Source organism: Monopterus albus, unplaced genomic scaffold, assembly GCF_001952655.1.
Source record: "Monopterus albus unplaced genomic scaffold, M_albus_1.0 scaffold172.1, whole genome shotgun sequence".
Classification (NCBI taxonomy): Eukaryota; Metazoa; Chordata; class Actinopteri; order Synbranchiformes; family Synbranchidae; genus Monopterus; species Monopterus albus.
Genome location: NW_018128052.1, coordinates 240,154 through 263,442, shown reverse-complemented (window position 1 = coordinate 263,442; position 23,289 = coordinate 240,154). Strand labels below are relative to the sequence as shown.

Here is a 23,289-nt window from a genome sequence, read left to right as displayed (position 1 = left end):
AAATCTGATTTCCTTTTCCTCCTCCTCCTTCATGTTTTTTCCTCATTGTCCTCCAGCCCTTTTCAGTGAGCCTGTTTCCTCTTCCCCCTCCATCCTCTCTGGCCCTGATGTCTGGGGTAAGGAAGTCACTTCTGACCCCCGGCCCAGGGCCCTGTCTGTGATCGCTGTTCACCCAGAGCTGGACATGCTGTACAAACAGATGAATAAGCAGAACAGGGGTGAGGGGCCAGGGAAAGTGTGCCATGTGTGAAATTACTTAACTTTCATAATCTCAACTGTGTGCAACCTCTGTCTCCCTTGAATACACCCCTCGTGTCCTAAGAGTGTATTCAAGCTTCACACACTTCTTTACTGTTGTGTGTGTTTATGGTACAGGTTTTGCAATTCCCCATGACAAGGCTCTGTTCACTCTCTCACCTGGTGACCACAACCAGCACAACCTCTCCAGCTATAGCCAGCTATCCCATCATGCCTTTCAACAGTACCATCTGGATGGCATCCCTGAGGGCCACTCACTCAAGTCTGACTCAGGTCTAGTGACAGGTGCCACTTTATGGGACACGGACAACTTGGTTCAACCAGTTGGAAGGTATTCTGGATCATCTGGACACCAGCCAGGAGGTGACCATGCAGGTGTGACATACTATACCAGTCATTTGCCTGCAGTATTAACAACATAGACCAGTGGCATCAAGCAAAACACATATTTTGAGGATGTTGTGACATGGACCGTAACACTGACAACATGATTCTTTGTACGGAAAACCAAACATGTGAAATTAAATAAGGTAAAGATTAAACTTAATGTCTTTAAACATAGATAACTGGCTTTAATGGGAAGTGGCTATTCTTAATTGTATTAAAAGGATGTTAGTAATCAGAAAAGCTCAAGAGTCGGACAGTACATTCACACCCACATGCAGTCCACCTAGTTGGACCGCACTTATGGAGGATACAAAGTCACAGAACAGTATAATGATTATTGAAATATTACAAATATATTTGTTTCTAGGGGTAAATTTGATAGAGGAGCACCTGCAGGAGGTGAGGTGTCTCCGTCAGCGTCTGGAGGAATCCATTAGGACCAATGAGAGGCTTCGACAACAGCTGGAAGAGAGACTGGCCACCACTGGGCGTGATGGAGGTACTGCAGCCCTCACACATTCTACTAACACCAAACACTCACTCATTTCATATAACCTGTAACTCCTGCTTTTTGCCCAGGGGCACCCACTAACATCTACATTCAGGGACTGGACACTGTCACTCAACTGTCCAATGAGATCAGAATCCTGAAGGAAGAAAATCTGGGTCTACAGTCACGCTTGCAGGCCAGCACAGGTTCTCTATCTAGAAGCTATGGCAACAGAAGGGATTTTCAGGTGTGTTTACATAAACCCATCTAGAATCTCCTCTTCCCTCAGACACATGTGAGGAGGTGGTGCAGTTGCGGGAGGCTGTGTTTACAGCGCGAGCCCGCCTGAAGCAAGCTGAGCTGGAGGCCAAGCAGTGGAAGGATGAGCTCAGACGACTGCAGGCTCATAGTCAGGAGCAGGGACAGCAGATACACACATTAAGACAGGAGCGACAGGCCAGTCAGGAGAAGACCAACAGGTCGGTGTGTTCATGAGCATATAGAAATTGTTCCTGTCTATGTTTACATATCTGTGCTTTGACCATGCAGTATCTGTGTATGCACACCCTCAGGCTCCAGCATGAAGTGTCTTTACTGCAGCAGCAGCTGTGTGAGAGCCGGGAGCTCATCCATTCTCTGCAGAGTGAACTACAAGTGTACGATCGAGTGTCTTCCAGCACTAAGGCCAACAAAGGTCAGAATATTGATTGTACATCAGCTGCACTGAATATACTGCCCTTTGTAAATAAAAAAGTTTTAATGTAAAAGCCCCTATTGTAGGATTTCTGATGGAGTGCCTGACTCTGGCGCCATCTGGTGATCAAGAGTTTCATCACAGTAGACCCAGTTACATTGAGATGCATAGGCTAAAATAATAATAGATTGCTGACATTTGTGCCCATGATAGTTTCACTTCTCTACAAACAAATATTTACACCATTATAACGGTCTGAAAGATGATGTAATGCAAAATTTAAACATCTACCCAGTCAATTATATGTGTGCTGTGGTGGAATCAAACCTCCTCACCCCAGAGAGCACAGAAGCAGAAGTATGTCCCAGTCTCTCCAGTGATTGTGCATTGTGTCCTCAGGCTACATTTGTGAGCTGCCAGTTCTACCAGTAGAGCTGGGAGAGCTGCTCGGGGAGGTGAGGAGTCTGCGGGCGCAGCTGCAAAACAGCGTCCAGGAGAGCAGCGCCCTCAAACAACTGGAGCTCCACAAGCAGCTGGAGCAGAAACTGGGTGTCGGCTCTCCTCGAACTCCCTCCCTCTCTGCCCTCACTGCCAGTCCTCAGAGAGAAAGCTTCTACAGACGGCAGCTGCTACACGGTGAGACAACACCCTCTACATATGACACCGCTACACTGCTACAGGCTTAGTGGGCTATGGTGTGGTTTGCTGTGTGTCCAAGCCTGGTTTGTGTATCTGTGTGCTCTACAGACCCAGCTCCGTCTCCACCGGTCAGGGACATTGGTCTGTTTAACTGTGGATCCCCTGGTCCTCCCTACTCTGACCTGGATGACAGCCATAGCACTGCCAATGGTGTGACTTACACTGCAACTGCATGACTGCAGCTTAATCTGTTTTTAATTAGTTGTCTTATTATAAAGAGTGTGTATTGCTTTGTAACAGTAAATCCTTGTTATGATTCTAATAAGCCTGACTCCACAAATTTCTCTCTTACAATACAAAATAAAAAACACATTTAAAGCCCATCCAAAATGCATTAAAGCTCTTTTATCGCCCACAGACCCTCTGGACCCCCACTCTGAGCTGGAGGGAGAGGCCCCGGATGGATCGTTTGCAAACCGTAATGGCCGCCATGCCATTGGTCATGTGGATGACTTCACTGCTCTGCAGCAGCAAGTTCTAGAGGGCCGGAGCATTGTCCAGCGCATGGAGATGACCCTGCAGGCCTGCCTCAGCCCACCCCTGCTGGAGGGCAGCCAGAAACAGAGCAGCGACCTGGTGAGACCCAGATGGTCAAAGATGTAATTTTGAAAAAAAAAAGCAGTGACAGCAAATCATAAAAGCAATGACTGTAAAGCACAGGTACTTAACAGTGTTCTGTATACAGGTCCTGGACTATGGATGTGTGAAGAGTCTGCTCTCCAACACTAAGACTCTAAGGCAGATACTGGAGGAGGCGATGGCTCTGCTGAAGATGTTCTGGAGGGCAGCTCTGCCCAGCGCTGATCCCTCCAACCAAAACCTTAAGAAGGTTTAAACACATTATGATATTTTATGATTGGGCGGATCTTTATGAGCTTTGACAGTCACACACGTTATGTAAGAACGCTGCACCATGGTAACAAATGATGTATGTGTGTAGGAGCAGTGTATGCAGGAAGAGATCTTGTCCCTGAAACTGCGTATATCAGAGCAGGATGAGGTTCTTAAGGGGACAATTCAAAGACTGAGGAGCACCAGCCGCACCAAAGAGAGCATGGAGCACTTCATAGTCAACCACTGTAAGTGTTTGTGTGTGTGAGAGAGTGACAGAAAAAAATGTGTGAAGGGCAAGTGTAAAACAACAGGCCTACTAATAAGGTACTGTACGTGTCAAAGATGACATTACTTTACCCTTCTTGAAAACGTAGAGAAATTCCAGGTTGGGGTTTAGACAGAAATGATAAATGAGGCAGGTTTTTATCCACCTTGTAATATCAATGTAGCCATATAGATTTTTTTCTCGTCTTTTGTAGTATCAAGGACTCGTGATGTGCTGAAGAAGGCAAGGACAAACTTACAGGTAAACCACTTTAATGCACCCTCGGTAATATCACTTACATGCTGTTAGGTTATCTGTGCATACCCCACAGGTCACAGTAGTACATTTCTGGTGTCCTCAACTTTTGATGTAAATTCATCACTGTTGTCTTTTCTGTCTCACTTGTTCTTTCGCCCTGTGTTTGTCTCTCCCCTCGCTTCTCTTTTCCTTTCCTTGTAATCCCCCCTTCCCCAGAAGAATGAGCTGAGGCTTTCCTCCCTAAGCTCCTCCTCTTCCTATCCTTATGCTGGTAATTGTCTGACATGTTGTGGCCTTGCAAATAGGTAGATGTTGTCCCAGAAAACTCTACTTTAATAAACGGACTGCAGTAGTATTAGTACCAGTAGCATTCCTTCTGGTTAAACTGTAAGTGTTAATATAATATTCTTTTTTCTGGGGCAGTTTTTACCTCTGTTTGGATTTGAATCTTCTAATCAAACATCACTGCTTTACCATCCCATCTGACAGCGAACTCCATCCTGGTTTAACTAACTTTTATTTTTAGTGTCTTGTGACATTTCTGCTGTATCGGTGTGTAGACTATTTGACAGAAATCAATTGAGAGATAATATAGATGATGGCAGAATTCTTGTTCTGGGTAGAAATTAAGATGACCACACACAGACACCTCCAGTCAACACAGAACTGATATGATCAAGCCTTTGTATGGTCACCTTGTTTTCTACAAGGGGCAGTGAGCAGCTATTATAATAACTGTTTTTAAGTAAAGCTGTTTAAATGAGGGTTTAAACATGGTTCATAGACCTGTAACACTAGAACCAAATTACATATTGAGCACATCCAGTGCAGGGTGCCTCTGCACCAAAGTATTGTTGTTCTGTTGCATATCCCATGTATTTAGGTTGAGTCTATTTACAGCTTGAGACCCTGCCCACCTTGAGCACCACAATAATAACACACTGCATAGTTTCTATTCTGTGTGTATGCTGCCAGATGTACACAATGTATTATATATTTTAAAAAAGGTTTCACTGCTGACCTTCAGTTTTAGGATTGAGTAATATAATAAACAGCTAGGTTCATTCACACCACAAGGCATGCAGAAAAACAGAAGTGTATGTGAGGGGCACAAGATGCATCAGCATTGCTTATTCTCTAACCACTCATTCTTGCCTCGTCATTTGCAAGAAGCTGTATTTTGGAATTGTATTGCGTAGCGTTCTGCTCCAGTTTTTAAAGGACTAGTTTGACATTTTGAGAAGGGCACTTATTTGCTTTCTGTTATGTGTTACATTGAGAGAAGATTATCGCTCTCATAGTGGTATGCTAAATATGAAACTAGAGCCATGAGTCATCTAGCCCCGCAAAAAGGCGAATGAGCGTATTTTTCAAAATGTTGAACTATTCCTTTAACGTTTCACCTCACCAGTGCCTTGTCAGTTTTATCAGCCTGTATAGAGATTTTTTCAGTAATACCATACCTGTTGTGTTGTCTCTCTCCTTTTGTCTCTGAATCCAGCTGAGGACCCAGGAGGTGCTGCCAGAGAGCAGCCTGCTGATTGCAGTTTCCTGAAGCCTAGCAGTGCTTCCAGAGCCGCTGGGGCTGCAGCCAGTCGGCGCCAGGTGGCGAGGAAGCGCAGCAGTCAATGCCTGCTTTAGACTTTCAAAGAACCAGCCTCAGTACTATCACCTCTGACCTCCTATATGCTTAAAAAGCCAGCCCCCCCCACACATTGTCCTTCCACCCCTTCCCATCAAACACATTTCACCTCCCCCAAACTCCACCTTTACCTCCTTTCAGCCATGGGAGGGCTTCCATCATTCCCTCCGTGGGGCAATATGTGCACAAAATAATGCACAAGTTGAGCCTAACCAAATTCCCCCCACCTTCTCACCTATTTGGTCACTCTCTACCCACTCCCACTGCCTAATGTGCTACTGCCTTTGAGTGATACAGTCAGCAGTTTGCCTTGTCATGTGTGTGACAGAAGAAGGTGTTTGAAACGTGCCTCTGATTGTTTTGGTTACGTGTGTCCTACTGATGGAGCTGGTTGAAGATGCTCTCAGACACTGATCTCAGACCAGCTGAATCTTTTCAGTCTGTTTTTTTTTGTAGGTTAAGGGGGTGTATTATAGAACCTGTCTCATTAATTTGAGCTAGTGCCATTTATCACCTCTAGCAATCATGTATTGAAACATTTGACAAGTACTTCAACTTAAACTTTCCACCTTATGGGTTCAAGTACAACCTAAAATGACATTAAATGTTTCTATAATGTCACCCCAGATCAGTATCTAAAAGCATCATCTCCTGGAAGTGGACAGAATAGATGTTCATGCATGTGTAAAATGGCTTGTGAGAGGAATTCTGCACACATGTACACTAAATGTGGAACACAGCTCACTCAAAGACAAGACATCCTCAACTTTGCCACAAATGCAGGTTTACTTCTCATGGCACTGTTATTAACAAGGACATCCTTTTTGCAAATGCAATGCAAAGAACAATGACACCCACTATGTATCACTAGACACAGTGGAGGAATGCAAAGGAGGTTGGTTATCACTGTTACATAGTTACTATATAGCTGTATCTGTACTTGTGGCGCAAGCTTATGAATGGTATTGTCAGCCAAGGGTTATGAATAGCAGAACAAAATCCAGAGAAAGGTTCCATTTTAGTCACAAGCCTCCACTTTTAGGTCCTAAAGGTGCTTTTTTTGGCATCAAATTGCAGTTGTGGACGTACTAAAACAGGTACAGTTGGATCAGTTAAATTCTCAAGGTCACTTTCTATTTGGCTGGTTGTCATTTCTAAGCAGGACACTACAATAGGGGGAATGAAAAGGTTTAAGTGCTGAAATGGAACCAGGCGAAACGCGTATTCAAGCTCCTCCTCATACGAGCATGTGCAATAATGTTGTTTTTTGAATTATTATGCTGCACCGGGCTATTATTATTTCTTGCCTGACACTGGATTATTAGTCAGTGTTTAGGACACGATCAGTGTTACTGTTGTGCTTTTTCCTAGTGTGTTGATGCATGACAGAGACTGCAGGTGGGAAAAGGTAAGCTATTGAACAGGGGATTGCCAATACTTGCCAAAGTTTGAACTTTGAAATCTTTACTACACTTTGACTTGCCTTATCCATGCGAATGACAAATCCAGACTGTGGGTTACCGAGGTGTGTTTGTTTCAAAGGGCCTCTAGAGACAGTAACCGTTACACAGCTGGTTCGGTTTATTTTGAATTGTGCACCACAGGTGAACTCCTTTTTGGACCAAAACTCCACAAAGTGGCCATAAGCTGATGTCTTTATGTTCTCTCTCTTGGTTCAGACCACCTTAACATTCCCATGGCAATGGCAATAGAGGATATCAAGTTCTTAGAGGACAAACTTTGGCAGGCTACTGGTAGGATCGTTGTTCTGTATTTCACTCAGAATAGTTCAACTTCTTTTAGTTTTCTTGCTGTATATTGACCATTGTTTGCTGTAAATAACTGGCTTTTTCTGTATGAACATTACTTTTACGTGTGTGTGTGTGTGTGTGAGAGAGTGTGTGAAAAAACATCAAACATTTGCTTTTTGCAATGATGATATCTGGGTAGCTGTGCAATAGCTTTATTTTATTTTGATGTAGAACAGAATTGTATTGCATTTGCAACATTCACCTCCTGCAGTATATGATTTTATGCAGTGTACTGTGTGTTAGGAGGATTGTGTCACTTTGAATTAATTAGCCACATGGAAATCACAGACTATGCCTTCATAATATTTAAGACTCATTCTGATATTGTCCACTTACAGTATCAAAGTGCTGATTGTTGCTTCGCTTGCCTTTAAAGTTAGCTAGAGAGCTTCTTCAGTCTGCTCTGAGTGGTAGAAATGGCCTTGAACTGCTGCTCGTCTACCTGAGACCTCCCAAGTTAGGTTTTTGTTTTCACTCAAGTCTTCAGGAAACAAACAAAATTTACCAAGTATTTCAATAGTGGTTAAAAGTTTATTTCCTTTTGGATTTAAAAGAGCTTTCAGGAAAAGTTTTGAAGAATAGCCTACTGTAAAAAAAAGGCCAATGACTGGAAAGATTGTGAAACACTGGATCCACAAGGCACCTTGTTAGAGTGTAAACAAAGCTCTATTGCTATTTTTTATCAAGAAAATCAAATTGCAATCTGAAGCAGTGTATTGTTGGTTCTAAGTCGCGTCTGTATATAATGCTATTTGATTGCAGCTTTTATGTGATTGGAAAGCAGCTTTTGTTCCTCAGTTTGTGCATAATGAACTAGAAAGCAGACACAGGACTCATATGGATCCTGTCTCTGATAGTTAACCGTGTGATGTTTTGGCAGTTATCAATGAAAGATTTCGGGAAAGAATGAATAAAACACTACAAATGCTTGTGTTTTTTTATTTTGGCTGAATGCGGTGGTTCGCTTCTAAGTTGGTCTTTGGGTTTGTGCTCGTACTGTTGATTGTACACAAAAGTTTATCTTACTTCGTTAATGAGCAACTTGTCATCAAGCTGTTGTACATGTGGTCGCACCCAAAAGTGGTGTCACAGCGTACTGACACACCCTGAGGTGCACTTATAGAGCTAGCAAGTTGAGAAGTTAAAACACTGAAGTAAACCAAAACTAAGCAACAATTCTCAGCTGGTGATAAGAATGTTTTTAAACTAGATTAACTGTGAGAAATAAAAATGTAGTGTGAACAAGGTAGTGTCGTTACCTAGAATTCAAAATATTCTCATGCCTGAAGGTTTAAAGTTTGGTCATTCCAACTATGAAACAGTGCTGTTGAAATGAAACACTCTTCAGAACTTTATAAAATACAACTAAATGTCAAAATATAAAATCATTAAGCCAAAAACAAAGGAGTGTCTCAAAATGTTACCTTCTTAGAAAGGAAAAAAAAAAAAGACAAGTTAGGACCAACACGTCCTCTTTAATATAGTAATAGCTCATACAGTGGATCTTCACGCTGGTTCTGCAAAGCATTTCAAAACATTCATGAAACTGATGTAAAATTCAAGTTTTGGCTTAAGCCTTAAAACATCACATCCATGGCGCTTGTCCACACTCCCTCATCATATCTTGCAAACTCTTTGGACAAAACTTCATGGCTAAGCTGAACATTCACAAAATACTGTCAGAGTATTTAGTTGAACACCAACAGGACTTATGAAAAGCCCCTTTTATAGTTCTGTAGAACATCAACTGTGGGTATACACTGCACCATAAGTGTAGTCAATAAGGCAGCACAATTTGCAAGTGACAAAAATAACTTTCAAAGCCACCGCACCTCAAAACACAAATTAGCTTAAATGTTTATAAAGCACACGTGGACAGGGTTTGGACAACGTTTAAATTCATGGCAACCGTTCATCTTTGCAGCCCTGTGTATTCTTCTGAAAATGTGTCTCAGATCACATTTTGAGGTGTGTGGTCAATCTCCTTATGAACGTGTACCACACTAAGGAGTGCCATGTCTGTGCAAGTTACAGACATTCAACACATGCAAAGCATCAAGCTGAAGCGGTTTAGGTGTAGACGCCTCTGTGTATGACTACACATTCAACAGAAACATACAGTACATTAGTTTTGATAAGCAGAAGTCAGATGCACAGACATAAAACACTGCGAGATCATGTCTAAAAAACAAACCAACAACAAAAAAAAAAAAGCACAAACTGTTGTCTATAGTCAAGACAAGCTACAGTACAAGAACTGACAGCAGGTTAGTTAAAAGCTCAGGTCGACACTCCCGCTCACAGGCTGGTAAAGTGCTTGCAAACTTATGTTAAGATAAAGGCCTTTGCAGAACTAAACGTTGACCTTCGACCACCATTCCCCATGAGGTAAGTGGGTTTTCCTGTTGAAGACATGCACTCCATCTAAAATGGCCATTACACCTGAAAGAAATTCAACCTGGGTAATATATGCTGACAGCATCAGATGACATTTGCTACTGCTGCCTAAGCAAGAACAAGACATGCTTCTCCCTAGAATTGAAGCTCAGTACTTTTTTTTACAGCAGGTTATTGCACTTTGGGGTTAAGCAAAACCAAGTCTATTGCTCTCTTGAGCCCCTCAACTGTGAGCCTGACTGCGCAGTTCTGTTAACCGGTATGCACTTTCCAAGAAAAACATCAAGTTGGCTACTTCATAACGTAGCTGAATCTGTTGAAGGACAACACAGCACTTCAAATCAAACTGTTCACACACGTCACAACCACTCAAAATCCCTCACTTCAAGAGATCATTCATAGATCCGCCATACGTCAAGGTGGCATATGTACCAAAAATATTTCTTTTTACACACTAACATGCATATAATGACAAAGTGCTGCAAACACTCAAATACACACAGTGATGTAGTCAGTTTCTTGACTGTCTCTATATGTCAGGTAAAAGCCACAGTAGGCTTTTCATCTCTCTGTGACAGCCCGCACACACACACACACACACACACACACACACACACTCACACTCACACTTTGCTACTTCTTTTCAGAGCCCTATGGAGACAGAAGTGCAACCTTTAAAAACAAACAAGCCCCAGCCAAGGACCCTGGCCTTCAGCTCACCTGTAAACTTGTTTCAGTGCGAGATTTGGCTAAATGTGGTGGTACAGAAAAATAAACAGCAGAATACAAACATGCTGCTCTCTAAAAGCACTGTGGCACGCTCAGGCTGACGTTTATATAGGCTTATAAAGCAGAGAAGTGACGTATTTCTTCTTGTATCTGTGAGTCGCGCTCAGCACCATCACGCCATCCTTCACAGAGACACACAACACAGAAAGAAGATGCCATGAGTGGCTATTAAAAATGACTAAACAACTGGAAAATCTAGCATTCTTTAGCACAGAACACAAGTTCGCTTGCTTCAAGAATATGATATGGTTATGTGTGTTTAAATTCATTTGTCACAGTAACACACTTAACATTTAAAGGTTTGTTTAACCACCTTAAGCTAAGGAGTATTTAAATAACAATTCCCAACACTGTTTAAATTTAATTTAAACGGTGGGAAATTACTGAAGCTTTTAACATGTTGATATGATTTATGTTGAGACAAGAAACCTGAGATTATATTACTACAATACAGGCATCTGTTGTCCACACTGAACAGAGCGTAAAAAGGGCATTTAAAGTATATAGTACTATTCTACAAAAGGCTAACAGTTCATGCGCTACCGGTTACATGTGGATAGTGTGAGGATAGTTCCAGCTGCTGCCAGTGAACTTACCTTTATTGAAAGAGCGTAAAGGTGGTTTAACATGACATGGTTGGGTTCAGGCAGCAGGGCTGGGTCACACTGGTGAGAGGGAGCAAGAAGAAAAATTACAAACCAGACACAATGGTAAACAACAACAAATCAAGGCAAATTAAGTCAAGAAAATATAGCCACTTAGTGTCTCGGAATAGGGAGCTGTGGTAAAGGGAAAGGTATCGACACTTACAGATATATTGGTGTCCTTGTTGAGAATGACTTGAAGGAGGTGAGGAGGGAGTATTGGTGGGGCTTTGAAACGCTCCTCGGGTCTGAAGATGTACTGCTCCTGCCCATATGGTCCTGGAGGGGAGCTGGACAGATCTGTGATCACACACCAGACACAATCACACTACTAACACAGTTTCTATTACAAAGGGCTTTTGTTATTTTTTGTCACTAGGGGTGTGACAATACACTTAGCTCACGAGACTTTCATTATTTTTAAAATAATTAAATATAGTAATGCTATAGTGCCGTTCATCTGACCTGTCCCTTCTGTTATATACTGATATCGCGAGACAGCTTTCACCTTGACAAGTATCATGTTTTAATCTTGTGAGATCTTGTTACACCCTTATTTGTCACTGTTTACTGTGAATAAGTTAGCTGCTCCTTATCACTTAAAATTATTAGTGAAGCCTGAATCTGCATGTATCTGAGTCAATCAGCACAGGTTCTGAAGAGTGTGTGCCTAGTTCTTGTGCTGAAACATAAGAACACATCTCCAGTAACAATTGGGTGTTAACTGATTAAATTTCATAATATCTCAATAAACAGTTCATGAACAGTCTGGATGTAGCCTGACCTGATGTGTCGGAGCACTCCAGAGAATCGACCTGCAGGGCATCAAACACCTCAAAATCAGATTTCTTCACATGGATCAGGTTGTTGATGGTGCCGAGCTGGCTGGTTACCAAAGGCTGCAAAAGAGCAACATTCTCAGAAGTCGTGATCGAGCAGCTTAGAGTTATTTATAACACTCTCCACACATTTCCCTGAGTATTAGATTGACCTGGATGACAATACTGTGAGTGTAGGTGATTTTACTGAGTTACTGGGAAGGGCATGCCACAGTATTTAAGGGTTCTTCAGTGGTTTTGCTGACCAGTAGTGATTTATCTCCACAGCACATACGTAACAGTGACAGTCAATCTATTTAATGTCAATTTCTTGAGGATTTCTTTTTACCACTACTGTTTATACTAGGATCACTAGCATCGCACATCTTTGTAATAACCCCACATGCTGAGTATGGAACTAAATTTACTGAGATTAGATTCTGTGTTTTATTAGTTCAGTGTTGAAAAATTACCTTATAAAAGGCCTTACTAAGGAAAAAACATTTAGATTCCCATTTAGCAGAAGCACAGAAAATACAAGGATAAGCATTTCCGCTGCCAACATTTCTCAGTGGCACACCGCCACATCAAAATCTTTGCTGCTATGGCAAAAAAAAAATCTATCCAGCCAATCAATCATTTAATCAAGCACCGAGAAATCTGTAAAAGACCAGGACGAATCACATACAAAGGTGCAGTTAAGGCCAATTCAGACAAAGCATGCTGTAGATGTATTTTTCATACAACAGATAGAAATGCATTCTATGAAATGTCTCCCTGACGGCAACGTATGAGCCGTGCATCACCAGTTTTATGCTTCATGTCTGTTTTATCTGGCGCATTGAGTGCAGTGTTATCTCCACACACTGCTGTTTAAATAAGATGAGAGGAGGTTAAGTGTTTACACACAGGAAACAAAGGATTTTTAAACATTTTTGTACAAGTTGCCCTGTACACTGTTAAAATGAAAATGAAAATAAAAAGACAATGATTCTGCTGTACCTCTGAGGGATCGTGAACCCACTGTCCATCTACAAAAAATTTGTACTGGTGCTCTCCTTCAGGCAGGTCCAGGATTGCTACAAAGTCATTATGGCTTTGCAGAGAGGAAGAAAAAAGATTTTAAAATGCAACACTTAGAATTCTTTCAGTAAAAACTCAAAAACTGGCACTTGTGGTTGCAACTATGTATTTACCTATTCAAGGCAATGAAAGTGAGAATGTACTGACATCTACAGCAAAGACAATCCTCTTTACCTCTTATTTAGCGGTATCTTTGTGCTCCAGTTATTAAAGGAACCAGCTATGTAGACCTCCTTCCCTCCACCAGCCCAGCGGATCACAGTGGGTCGAGCCTGAGGACCAGTCTTCACCAGGTCATCCAGATCTGGGGAGAATTCCTTTTCTCCTAACGCCTAAAAGCAATTGATTTAAATTTCAATTGTAAGCTGTTTTCACAAAAATCACACCCAACATACTACAGTGAAATCCAAAAGGCATCCTCACAGAATAAACAGGGTTCTGTACATTAATCTTTCTGTATTTTTCCAGCCGTACCTTAGACTCAGGCCCGTGGGTGTTGAAGATGTTGGGGTCATCTGTGCTGTCCACCATTTTGCTGCTGTGTTCTTGGTCTTTGTGACTGCCGCTGCTGTCTGAGCGGTGCGCCTTGGCTCCATGGCGATCTCCAGACACCCTGTCACTTGTGTTGCCCATAATGCTTCACTATTTATCCTGCTACTGGAAAGAAAAGAGAAATCCTGATGTTCCTGGAAACAAACCATACGCTGAACAAACTTAATTCTACTGTATTTAAGTTGTGCAATTCAGACAACAGGAAGGAAGATTTAAATTGCAACACAAACTGTGAGTCATAATTAACTTGGAATTAAAACCCTTTATAAGCCTGTAAAGGTGATAGAAACAACCTCAATGTAAACAAGGTCATTAATTAACCCTAATATGGCAGTATCCTGAAAAAAACCCATATAATGTTTAATAATAATAATCACCTTTATTTGGCCAAGTATGTTACTCACACAAGGAATTTGTTTCCAGTACAGAACCCGAGGCAGCCAACTCACACTGATGGCTCTAACCATCGGGGACACCTTGGGGGTTCAGTGTCTTGCCCAAGGACACTTTGACATGCAGGCACTGTGATTCGAACCTCCAACCCTCCGGTTGGGAGAGGACCGCTCTACCCACTGATCCACAGCCGTCCCAAAATGTATTTGTAGTAAAGTATTTGCTTGCTTTCACCTCAAAAGCAATGGCATCAATAACAGCCATAGTCATGCCCCAGCATGTGTTCCTCATATATTATTGTTATAGCAATGTAACGTCAAAGCATGATAGGTACAAACTATGGCCAATTTAAAATAGCAATCACTATTGGTGGCGTTAATATTATACAAGACAGATGGACACATGAAGAGCGGCAGTTATCCAGAAGGCCGTACGGCACTCCATTTAGCCCAAAAAGGCTTATCTGTAGGCTGGACAGCCTCAGAAACAGTGAACCTGGACCTGCCAGAACAGATCAGACTACAACAACCACGTCAAGCTAACGCAATCATCTCGTCAGCCCCGCCCATTCACTCACATTATCGACCTAACAAGTAACAAGTTTAAACTTCCCAAAATAAGATCACATTAAACGTAGGTATGTGTATATCGTTATCATTATAGCCAGCTAGCTGTGACCTAAGTTATCAGTGTCCCCCACTGGCTGAGCCCATTTCGGCAGGAGAACATTTATGGCTGCTGCCCAGAGTTCGCTAGCTATCTTGACTGTGCGTTTAATTTTGAGTCAACCGAGATAACGCAGCGAAAACTGTAATTATTTTTCGTGTATCAATTTAAAGACGAACAAACTCACCGTAATCAGCTCGCGTTATTATTATTATTACTTTTTTTTCAGTTTGTTTTTAGCAGAGGGGGGCCACTTCTTCACGACAGTTGTAGCGTCTGGTGCCCAAACTACGGTGTGCGGCTAGGACAAAATTAATTTGAGCAAGGACCACTAGGTCGCATGCGTGAATATAAACACTTCGACTAGAAAACTGGAGGTCGTTTTCTCACACAAAGCAGCGCTGATATAGTGGGATTACAGTCTTTACTCTTATAATTAATTATCATCTTAGACTGGTCTTATTTCAGCAACTTTAACGTTCTTCAGTTTGATAATATAATGATCATGTAATTGAATCCCTATTAATGGAATTTATAATACTGAAAAATTGATTGCTATGGCATGATATATGGCAGATAATATTAAAACATTTCTACCACTGAGTTGTGTCAAAGGAACGCTAACCAAATGTCCAATGTAACAGGAGCATTGATGTGTTGATGTGAGAGGTGACAAAAGACAAGAACACACTCTTTGCAAGCATTTCAGTCCAATGACCAATTATCACCATTATCTTAAAAGTGTTGCAATGTTATCTTGTAGTAACCATACCAAACCATAAATAACCATAACTGAGAACAGATATACAGTACAGCAATAGGTTTACAACAAGAGGCTGTAAGGCACATTTAAGTAAATATTAAATAGAGAATGTGGAATTTCACATTGCACAGCATGCGTGTTTCTTCATGTACATAGTATTCCAGTCTTAACAGATACCGATTTTTCAGGGACAGTTATTACTAGTTGACAGCTGCTGACTGGAGCACTGTTTGTCTGGCGCTGACGTCGCTGTGTGTTAAACTTCCTCTGAGGGTAATTTAAAGTGGCATAGTGTCATTTTTTTCTCACTCTGACTTAAAATAAGACATTAACTCTTAACAAAAAGCACAACTGCACTCCAGCGTGAGCGGAACTGTCATTGTGGTTTGATCACAGCTTTAAAAGAGTAACAGTAGCATAAATTAGGAAACCCGATGTGTATTTATGTTCAGTACTAGCTTTGTGTCAAGTACTGTTTTGGACAGTGTGTAAATTATGTGTAACAGCAGGATAAGAATTCAAGCATGCTCACCACAAATGACTTAATGCTTTAGCTACTGACAGACCATCCTTACTGGTATACATACAGATTTCCATCCACTGAACTCTTGTGACAGCTGGTGGAAGTCATGCTCCGTATGTTTGATGTCCATCAGTCCTCTTAGAGTTATTTTGGGCATTTTCAAGTCTGACAAATACAAGAAATGTTCTTTTTTATTTGCTTGCAAAATCATTTAGAAATTCCCAAGCCAGTCTTCATATACTCATAAACCACATAGCTAATGCTGACAGACAATCTTCTTCATCAGAGAACTCATGGAGGGCTGGTCTGATGACTGCAGAGACGCTGCAAAGAAATATTAAGTTAGGGAGGCAGTGCTTTATCTAAACAGTCACTTTTTATTCCCTTGCTCTCTGTAAGAGACAGCTACTGTAGACTGGGCAACTCTGCATACACACATAAAAGTCCAATACCTAGAATTCATATATATTGATGTCAGTAAATTGTTACCTTTACACAGTCAAGATTTATTTCAAATGTCAAACACTGGTTTTATCTGGATTTAACTGGACAGAGTTCACTTGTTGGAGAGACAATATTTATTTAATTTTGATTTTTCAGTTTGCTTTCCATAAATTACATCAGCAAGTAGCCTAAACCATTAACTCAAGTCAAGGTAAATGAGAGCAGGATGTCTTTCTATGTTGCAGCCCACTTAACATTATGTGAACTCTAATTCAAGTGTATGTTTCCATAAAACACCAGGTTCTTGTCACCACGAGCATTTTGCCTGATGTAAAACACAACCGTACACTGTGTAATGTAATTGTTTGTCATCACTGTTTTCAAATGTGCGACTGAGTTTACCTTGCGCCTGCATCCGTGTGCGTACCAGTGCGAGTGGATAGCTGGCCAGCTGGCCACAGGTACTAGAGATTGTCCCGCAGCACAGCAACACTAGAACTCCAGGGTTAGCGGAGTCCTTGGCGTAATACAACAACCAGGTGTTCTTGAGACTCTGAGACACAAGTGGGAGAGCGTGCATCAGCATAATGCAAAAATATATTTCTCTGATTAATTCAATAAAGCCCTGCAATCAAAGATGAATTGGTTTACTGAACATATACATAATTTAATTTACAAAGTGCACTCAGAATACACCACAAAGCCTGCAAACCTCATACACAGCCAGGTCTATCCCAGCATAGGGAATGATGCCCAGCAAGTTTGGAATGTAGCCCTTGTAGAACGCTTTCACACCCTCCTTCTTCAGGATCATCTTGGCACAGTGAAACATACCTGAATACTGGCCAGTGTTTCTCAGAGCCAGCCGAGTTTTTAATACCTTAAAAAGAAAGAGTACATATGAAGAAAAACAAGGTGCTCAGGACTATACCCAAACAGATTCTTTTGGATTGTGTGGTACTTCTGATGCTTTGGAAAAGGTACATATAGACTGATTTTATCTTAATAGATCCCATAAATGAACCAATATGATCAAACATAGTTATCTTACCTCCATTGGGTAGATGGCTGTCTGGGCTGTGGCCCCAGCCAGAGAGCCAGCCATAAATCTCTGGTGTGTCTCAGTCTTTTTGCCCTCTGATGATAACAACTTCTTAAACTGCATAAAAAAAAAATACACACACAAATGGAGAGAAAAGAAATCATCTGCTCCTATATATGTTATAAACATGTAATAAACATATATAAATGTAATAACAATAACAATTTTTTTAAAGTTTTGTTTAACAGAGGCAGTCTCTCACTTGTTCATATGACATAAATTTGATTGCTGTCTCAGGTGCAATCTTTAAAACATTGATTCCATTTCCCCTCCACAGTGAAGTTAGCCCTCCTTCTATGATCATCTGCTTGAAGCCCCCTACCAGGCCTATCCTGTTGGACTTAGAGGAGTGAACCTGCAGTAAAAAAAAAAAAAGTATGTTTTACATTTGCACATGCATCTATTAAAGTAAATAATATATTTATTCCATAACATTTTCTTTCATATATTTCACCTGCATAAAGACCTTCATCCTGTCCAGAGGGGCAGTACCAGTGCGAGAGACGGCCCCCGCCACTGCACCTGCGACAAGCTGCTTCCACCAGCGACCTGAACTCTTCTCCTCTTCTGTGAATTCATCAGGGATGGCAAGACTGTCACCTATATCTAGCACCTGGTGATCACATAAACACATTCACTCAAATACTTTTTTTAATTTATGGACACTGCTAAAATTGAAGACGGAGAATAATGTGCTTCTTATCCGTGTAAATATGCTAAAGCCTTTGGGGAAAACAACTACACTAATAGGAAAATGCAGTTAGTCATGTGTCTGGGAGTCATGACTATGGCAAATTTATGGCATGAGAATGCAGCTTTGTCTTTTCTTGTGTACCTAAGACTATGAATCTAGTGTAGAAAGATCTGTAAACTTTCAGATACATGGCTTATTAAGATGGAGCATTGAGATGGAGCTGCAAGAGGAGGGAGACAGAGTGTGGTGCTGTGACCTAATTATCTAGACCAAAGCTGCTATTGACTACAGAGAAAATCCATAATAATCCACATGTGAGCTGGGCAACGTGATTCATTCCACTCCAGCTGTATCCATATCTACAGAATGTAGTGTATGTGACGGTATGTTTCTAATGGTCCATACTGAGGAGTGTTTCCAGTAGCGTATGATCTCTTCCAGGTCATGGGCAGGGTATAACAGGAAGTGTTCTCTCCACTCGTTCCAGTCCACCATCATGGTGCCATCAATGTCCATGCTAAAGAAACACAGACATTTTTACCTTTGAAGTGATGGTTTATTACACTGCTTTAAGCATACTTGTGACCCATATAAAAGCCTTCAAATTACAACAGCAATATTTTTGGTCCTGTTGCAGTACAAACCTTTGTAAGATTCTCTGGGCATCCTCTCTGCAGACATCCATGCCCAGCTCTGTAAGGGACTGTTGGATCTCTGAGGCATCAATGTGTCCTGACACAACATAAAAAACTCTACTGAAATATGCTGCAGTATAAACAGTGGATATGTGACTTGGTGCCAAGTATTTTTACAACGAGGCTCCTGCAGAAGGCTTCACTCATCTCCTACCATCGTCGTTTCTGTCCAGACTCTTAAATGTCAGCCACAGCTTCTTCTCATGCTCTTTCAGGTATTTGGTGAATTCGTTGAAGTCCAGACTCCCATCCTTGTCTTGGTCGCCAGACGACAAAATTTTCTGCAGAGAGGAGAACAGATCTAATGCTTCATCTGCCTCCTTCAGTAATATCAGGGCGGTTCACATACACAGCCAGCCAGACAGGTCAAACTACTCGAATTTCATGCATAACGTGCAGGACGTGAGACTCTTGTCTTTACACGATGCCGTGGCCCCTGAGCTTTTACCTGTGCAGCACCCTGGCAGAATTTGCCCATTGCCTTGAGGCCCGCTCGCAACTCAGCGACATCCACCTTCCCATCTTTATTGGTGTCGAGACTCTCAAACAGGTCCTGATATGACTTCTGACTGCCGGCATCCCAGCACCGAGCATTTGATAGTAAAAGCATCCGTAACGTCTGATACATGGTGGGGCTAATGTAGGAGTGCCTATCAGAACAGCCGTCAGCATCTGCTTATTAATCCATATTGGACATCATTCATAAATCTTGCTGAATCCAGATATAAGCTCGCTGTTGGTGATGTAAAACGGGTTTCCAGTTACTTTATTTTGCAGATGGTCCCACGCGAAGGTGTAAGTTATTTCGTAATCGGAGCTGCAGTAACCGGGGGCGGAGCAAGCTGAGGCTGCTGGATGTAAAACGTTGAAGCAGAACAGATACGGTAGTCAAATAGAAAGTGAAATTTACACCGCCTGGATTAACCAAATTTAGTCCATCTTATGCAAAACATGATGGACTTTATCATTTGTTATGTTACCCTTGCTCTGTGTAACACAGCACTGCGCATTAACGAGTAAAATGTGATATTTTCTTCTGGAGGCATGTGTCGTTTGAAACACAGTATCGTATTTCCTACAAATGAATAACGCGGACTGCCGCTAGAGGGCGGTGGTTCATCGCACACAATGTGGTGCACACTGGAAAACAAACCAGGGGCCCCTATGAGTGGGATCTCAGAGCCCCTCAACCAAAATATAGAATGTTATAATTAATTGTTAAACTGGTAGGCTATTACAGAGGTGTTTAGTCAACCCAGGAGCCATTTTAGAAACCCTGCTGTTGTTGAGCAAATGTTTTGGGGCCTTGGAAGCAGTGGATGTGAATCATTGCGTAAGTACCGTTTTGAGGCACTTTGTGTATTTTTACTAGCACATAATTATTAAAGGCTTTTCATCCCCTGTCTGAAATTAGATTTTATTATGGCACAACCTGTGACAGATGCTTCTCTTGGAGGGTTGTACTCAGTTATGAATAAAACAGCTGCTTAGATTTATGTACAGTGGATTCAGAAAGTCAGTCTCCTTTACTTTTTGCATATTTTAATGTGTTGTGGATTCAATTTTGAGTTGACATTTCTACCTATACGCTTAATCACCCACGATCAGAATAAGAGTGTGCTTTATGATTAGACACACAAGGAATTTGTCTCCTCTTACAATGTGCTTTGTAAGGCAACAGTACTGTAAATAAAATAAAAATGTGTTTATTTAAATAGGAAATATGTGAAATTCAATAGGAGACTAGAGGAAAAGAGACACAATCTATTTAGAAATAAATACATAGTGTATATATACAGATTGTGGCAGAAGAGCTTTCAGATTGATGATTATATTTACAGTCACTGGAGAGCAGGTGAAAGTGAGACCAAGAGAAAATCAATCAAGAATCAAAACCACTTTCAGTAGCTAAAACCTGTTTAATACCGTAAGTTGTCCTGGATCTTTACAGTTATTTAGACTCTCTCCTCATTCTGTGGTTACAGGGTAAGGTCACGTTAGTACGGAGCCACGAGGTGTCATGTGGTAAGATAATGCAGACCCACTACCTCTACGGCTCCGTACTTTAATGCAAGGTTGGTTGGTGATGCAGAGGATATTGTTTTTGCTGTGAGTGAGCGTTTTGACTGGAAAAGTGAAACTGTCACGCGCAGCCGTGAGCACGTTCGCTCTCTCTATTTTTATGCAGCATCGTCCAATCACAGCCCGGAATTTCCCACACGTCATAATTCCATTTTTCAGTGGGTGGGAAGGAGGACATTTGAACTGTGGACGGTGTGCACAACCCAGCCAGGTTGAGATACCGTGTTAGCGGAGCGCTCCGCCAGGAAACACCATGTCGTTCATTCTAATGAAGAAAAAGAGGTTTAAATTTAAAGTTGACTTCGACTTGGAGGAATTATCATCGATTCCCTTTGTAAACGGAGTTTTATTCTGCAAGGTTAGGCTCTTAAATGGAGGCTTCGCCGAAGAGTCTTCTCGGTAATTATTTGTTTTTACTATTTATAGCAGCAGTTCACTTGTTCGTGCAAGCAAAAGTTAAATTTAAGCGTGTTTATCCTGTTTACTTTGGACCTGTTTAACATTTCTTGTCTCGGTGTTGGTTCTTTTTTTTATATAACATTTTCTACAGTAACATTCACTGTTCAGTTACAGAGCAACTTGGAAGCTGTTGCAGTATAAGCTAACCTAACTACATTTATTTCTAGCTTTACAAGCGTTAGATTAACATTAGACTGGTTGAAGTGACTAGCTAGGCATTTCAGTCAGCGGTTAGGTAACAATAACAATAAAATATTGGAGTTTGTTTACTGGAACAGGTCGTTGTAGCTCGAGTTAATTACGTTTTTCCCCTCTTGTATGTTTATTATATATTTATTGTTATTGTTTTGTTATAACTGTGACGACCAAAGAGCTGCAAGGTTAATTCCCAGTATGCTTGTAGCATTTAAATGAGTCACTCTGGAAAAAAGGACACAGGCGTAGCATATGTCAACCGCTAGTCCTCATCACTTCGCCATGGAAACTGTCTGTTATTGAAAACTGAAGTAACCTACACACACCATGCTTCAGCCGCAACTGCTTTGTTTAATAGGCCTGTAGGCATGGCATCGTGTATATAAACACTTAGTGTTAATTAATAACTAAAATTGTTTCCTTCCTCATGCTGTTAACAGTGATCAACATTGTGCATCCTCTCAAGTCAGTTTTAGTGTTTAGGCCAGAATCACAAATTTACCACAAAAACATTTCTTGTTTAAAGTGGTTAAATTCCAGGTTGCATGACATCCTTTCTGTGCATACATCTGGTAGATTTGTGAATATTATCTGGTCCTTCAGTAGTCTGAATGTCTGTGTGTTTTATATGAAGTAGTGTTTCTAAATGTCCTTCTCTCACAGGGAGCCGGTCCAAGCCAACTGTGTTCGCTGGAAAAAAAGATTCTCTTTCTTGTGTAAGATGAGTGCCAGCGCTGGGACAGGTATTCTAGACCCTTGTGTGTGCCGGGTGTCAGTGCGCAAGGTACCTTAAAACTTTGTTTTGTTGTCACTACAAAAATGTATAGTTGCTGTTTTCCATAGCAGAGTCCAGAAGGTTAACAGAGATTTGAGTGTTCCCAGAAAACATTTATGTACATAAGATCAGAGGCGCTGTTAATTTGTAACCATGTCACAGTTCTCAAGTGCTTTGTGCAAACAATGGTCACAAATGTTTCACTGAAAATAGTGTGTGAGCAATGAAACAAGTCAATGTAGCCTCACTCATTTTTGTGTGTTTGTCATTTTAGGAATTGAAAGGTGGAAAAAGTTTTGCAAAGGTAATGCTTCCTTACTAAGGTCTGTAGACTAATTTTTGTTACAAACATAGCAGCTTAAGTGCAAGAGCATTAGAACAATCTTATCAGCCTTCGGGTGCCCTTAGAGGACCTTTTGGTGGGGCCAGTCCACTCAGGAAGAATATTTTGATCTCTAGTTCCTGACTTTGGTTACTGATTAAAAAAATCTGTCAAATAAAACCTATGCCATATTAACCAGTAACAAATGATGATTTAAAGAATCTGATTTCTCAAGTACAGAAGTTCCTTACTCACAGCACCTGGAGTGTATTTCCTTTAACTGGAACTAGGATGGATGTCTTCATGTGTAGATTACTTTATGTTTTATAACACCGCAATCTCATAGGAGATACTAATAAACTGGTAGTTGTAGCCTGATATTTATGAGCACTTTAGTAGAGAAAACCACACTCTTGCTATTGAATACATTTTCTACATGTAAAATCTATGTATACATGTACCTAACAATTTAAACTGATTGCTAAACACAACTGATTGATCTTGTATGCAGCTGGGCTTTGCTGACTTGAACCTGTCTGAGTTCGCTGGGTCTGG

At 41.2% G+C, this 23,289-nt stretch overlaps 4 protein-coding genes across 5 annotated transcripts in view; 2 read left to right on the top strand and 2 right to left on the bottom strand.

Moving 5' to 3' along the window:
- LOC109969247 (myomegalin) overlaps nt 1-8,265 on the top strand; it is a 34,266-nt gene extending 26,001 nt beyond the window's left edge. Inside the window, exons 35-48 of the mRNA XM_020615973.1 lie at nt 57-218; nt 376-633; nt 1,013-1,144; nt 1,225-1,341; nt 1,425-1,614; nt 1,708-1,829; nt 2,229-2,465; nt 2,577-2,678; nt 2,887-3,104; nt 3,214-3,357; nt 3,469-3,607; nt 3,842-3,888; nt 4,102-4,156; nt 5,387-8,265. Of these exons, the coding sequence (XP_020471629.1) occupies nt 57-218; nt 376-633; nt 1,013-1,144; nt 1,225-1,341; nt 1,425-1,614; nt 1,708-1,829; nt 2,229-2,465; nt 2,577-2,678; nt 2,887-3,104; nt 3,214-3,357; nt 3,469-3,607; nt 3,842-3,888; nt 4,102-4,156; nt 5,387-5,526 (2,063 nt within the window). The 3' untranslated portion in view covers nt 5,527-8,265. The remainder of the gene's footprint in view (nt 1-56; nt 219-375; nt 634-1,012; nt 1,145-1,224; nt 1,342-1,424; nt 1,615-1,707; nt 1,830-2,228; nt 2,466-2,576; nt 2,679-2,886; nt 3,105-3,213; nt 3,358-3,468; nt 3,608-3,841; nt 3,889-4,101; nt 4,157-5,386) is intronic.
- Nucleotides 8,266-14,999, bottom strand: prkab2 (protein kinase, AMP-activated, beta 2 non-catalytic subunit). 2 transcript variants are annotated; one of them, XM_020615978.1, is made up of 8 exons: nt 14,868-14,999; nt 13,544-13,726; nt 13,244-13,401; nt 12,989-13,082; nt 11,953-12,067; nt 11,335-11,468; nt 11,121-11,189; nt 8,266-10,646 (listed from the first exon to the last, which is right to left on the bottom strand). In XM_020615978.1, exons 2-8 carry the CDS (start codon nt 13,700-13,702, stop codon nt 10,569-10,571), a joined length of 807 nt encoding a protein of 268 aa, XP_020471634.1. In that variant the 5' UTR covers nt 13,703-13,726; nt 14,868-14,999; the 3' UTR covers nt 8,266-10,568. The 2 variants fall into 2 exon arrangements, with proteins under 2 accessions (XP_020471634.1, XP_020471635.1); XM_020615979.1 differs by having other exon boundaries at nt 13,544-13,723.
- A 325-nt stretch (nt 15,000-15,324) lies between these two features.
- On the bottom strand, nt 15,325-20,024 carry LOC109969240 (calcium-binding mitochondrial carrier protein SCaMC-1-like). The gene is made up of 10 exons (XM_020615962.1): nt 19,350-20,024; nt 19,056-19,182; nt 18,851-18,938; nt 18,612-18,723; nt 17,967-18,125; nt 17,715-17,867; nt 17,462-17,569; nt 17,123-17,290; nt 16,813-16,963; nt 15,325-16,290 (listed from the first exon to the last, which is right to left on the bottom strand). The coding sequence occupies exons 1-10, from the start codon at nt 19,527-19,529 to the stop codon at nt 16,223-16,225; spliced, it is 1,314 nt and encodes a 437-aa protein (XP_020471618.1). The 5' UTR covers nt 19,530-20,024; the 3' UTR covers nt 15,325-16,222.
- A 1,113-nt stretch (nt 20,025-21,137) lies between these two features.
- LOC109969288 (protein FAM102B-like) overlaps nt 21,138-23,289 on the top strand; it is an 8,337-nt gene continuing 6,185 nt past the window's right edge. Inside the window, exons 1-4 of the mRNA XM_020616036.1 lie at nt 21,138-21,382; nt 22,301-22,421; nt 22,687-22,716; nt 23,246-23,289. Coding sequence (XP_020471692.1) covers nt 21,237-21,382; nt 22,301-22,421; nt 22,687-22,716; nt 23,246-23,289 — 341 coding nt within the window. The 5' untranslated portion in view covers nt 21,138-21,236. The remainder of the gene's footprint in view (nt 21,383-22,300; nt 22,422-22,686; nt 22,717-23,245) is intronic.

What these genes read in the sequence shown, in the direction of transcription:
- prkab2 (XM_020615978.1), bottom strand. Translation starts at nt 13,702, where the DNA reads ATGGGCAACACAAGTGACAGGGTGTCTGGAGATCGCCATGGAGCCAAG. An exon ending in CCCACGGGCCTGAGTCTAAG is followed by an intron (nt 13,402 to 13,543) that starts GTACGGCTGGAA and finishes AATTGCTTTTAG; the next exon opens with GCGTTAGGAGAAAAGGAATT. An exon ending in AAGATACCGCTAAATAAGAG is followed by an intron (nt 13,083 to 13,243) that starts GTAAAGAGGATT and finishes CTCTCTGCAAAG; the next exon opens with CCATAATGACTTTGTAGCAA.
- LOC109969240 (XM_020615962.1), bottom strand. Translation starts at nt 19,529, where the DNA reads ATGTATCAGACGTTACGGATGCTTTTACTATCAAATGCTCGGTGCTGG. An exon ending in GCTACTGGAAACACTCCTCA is followed by an intron (nt 18,126 to 18,611) that starts GTATGGACCATT and finishes TGTGATCACCAG; the next exon opens with GTGCTAGATATAGGTGACAG. An exon ending in TAGACCTGGCTGTGTATGAG is followed by an intron (nt 16,964 to 17,122) that starts GTTTGCAGGCTT and finishes CTTGTGTCTCAG; the next exon opens with AGTCTCAAGAACACCTGGTT.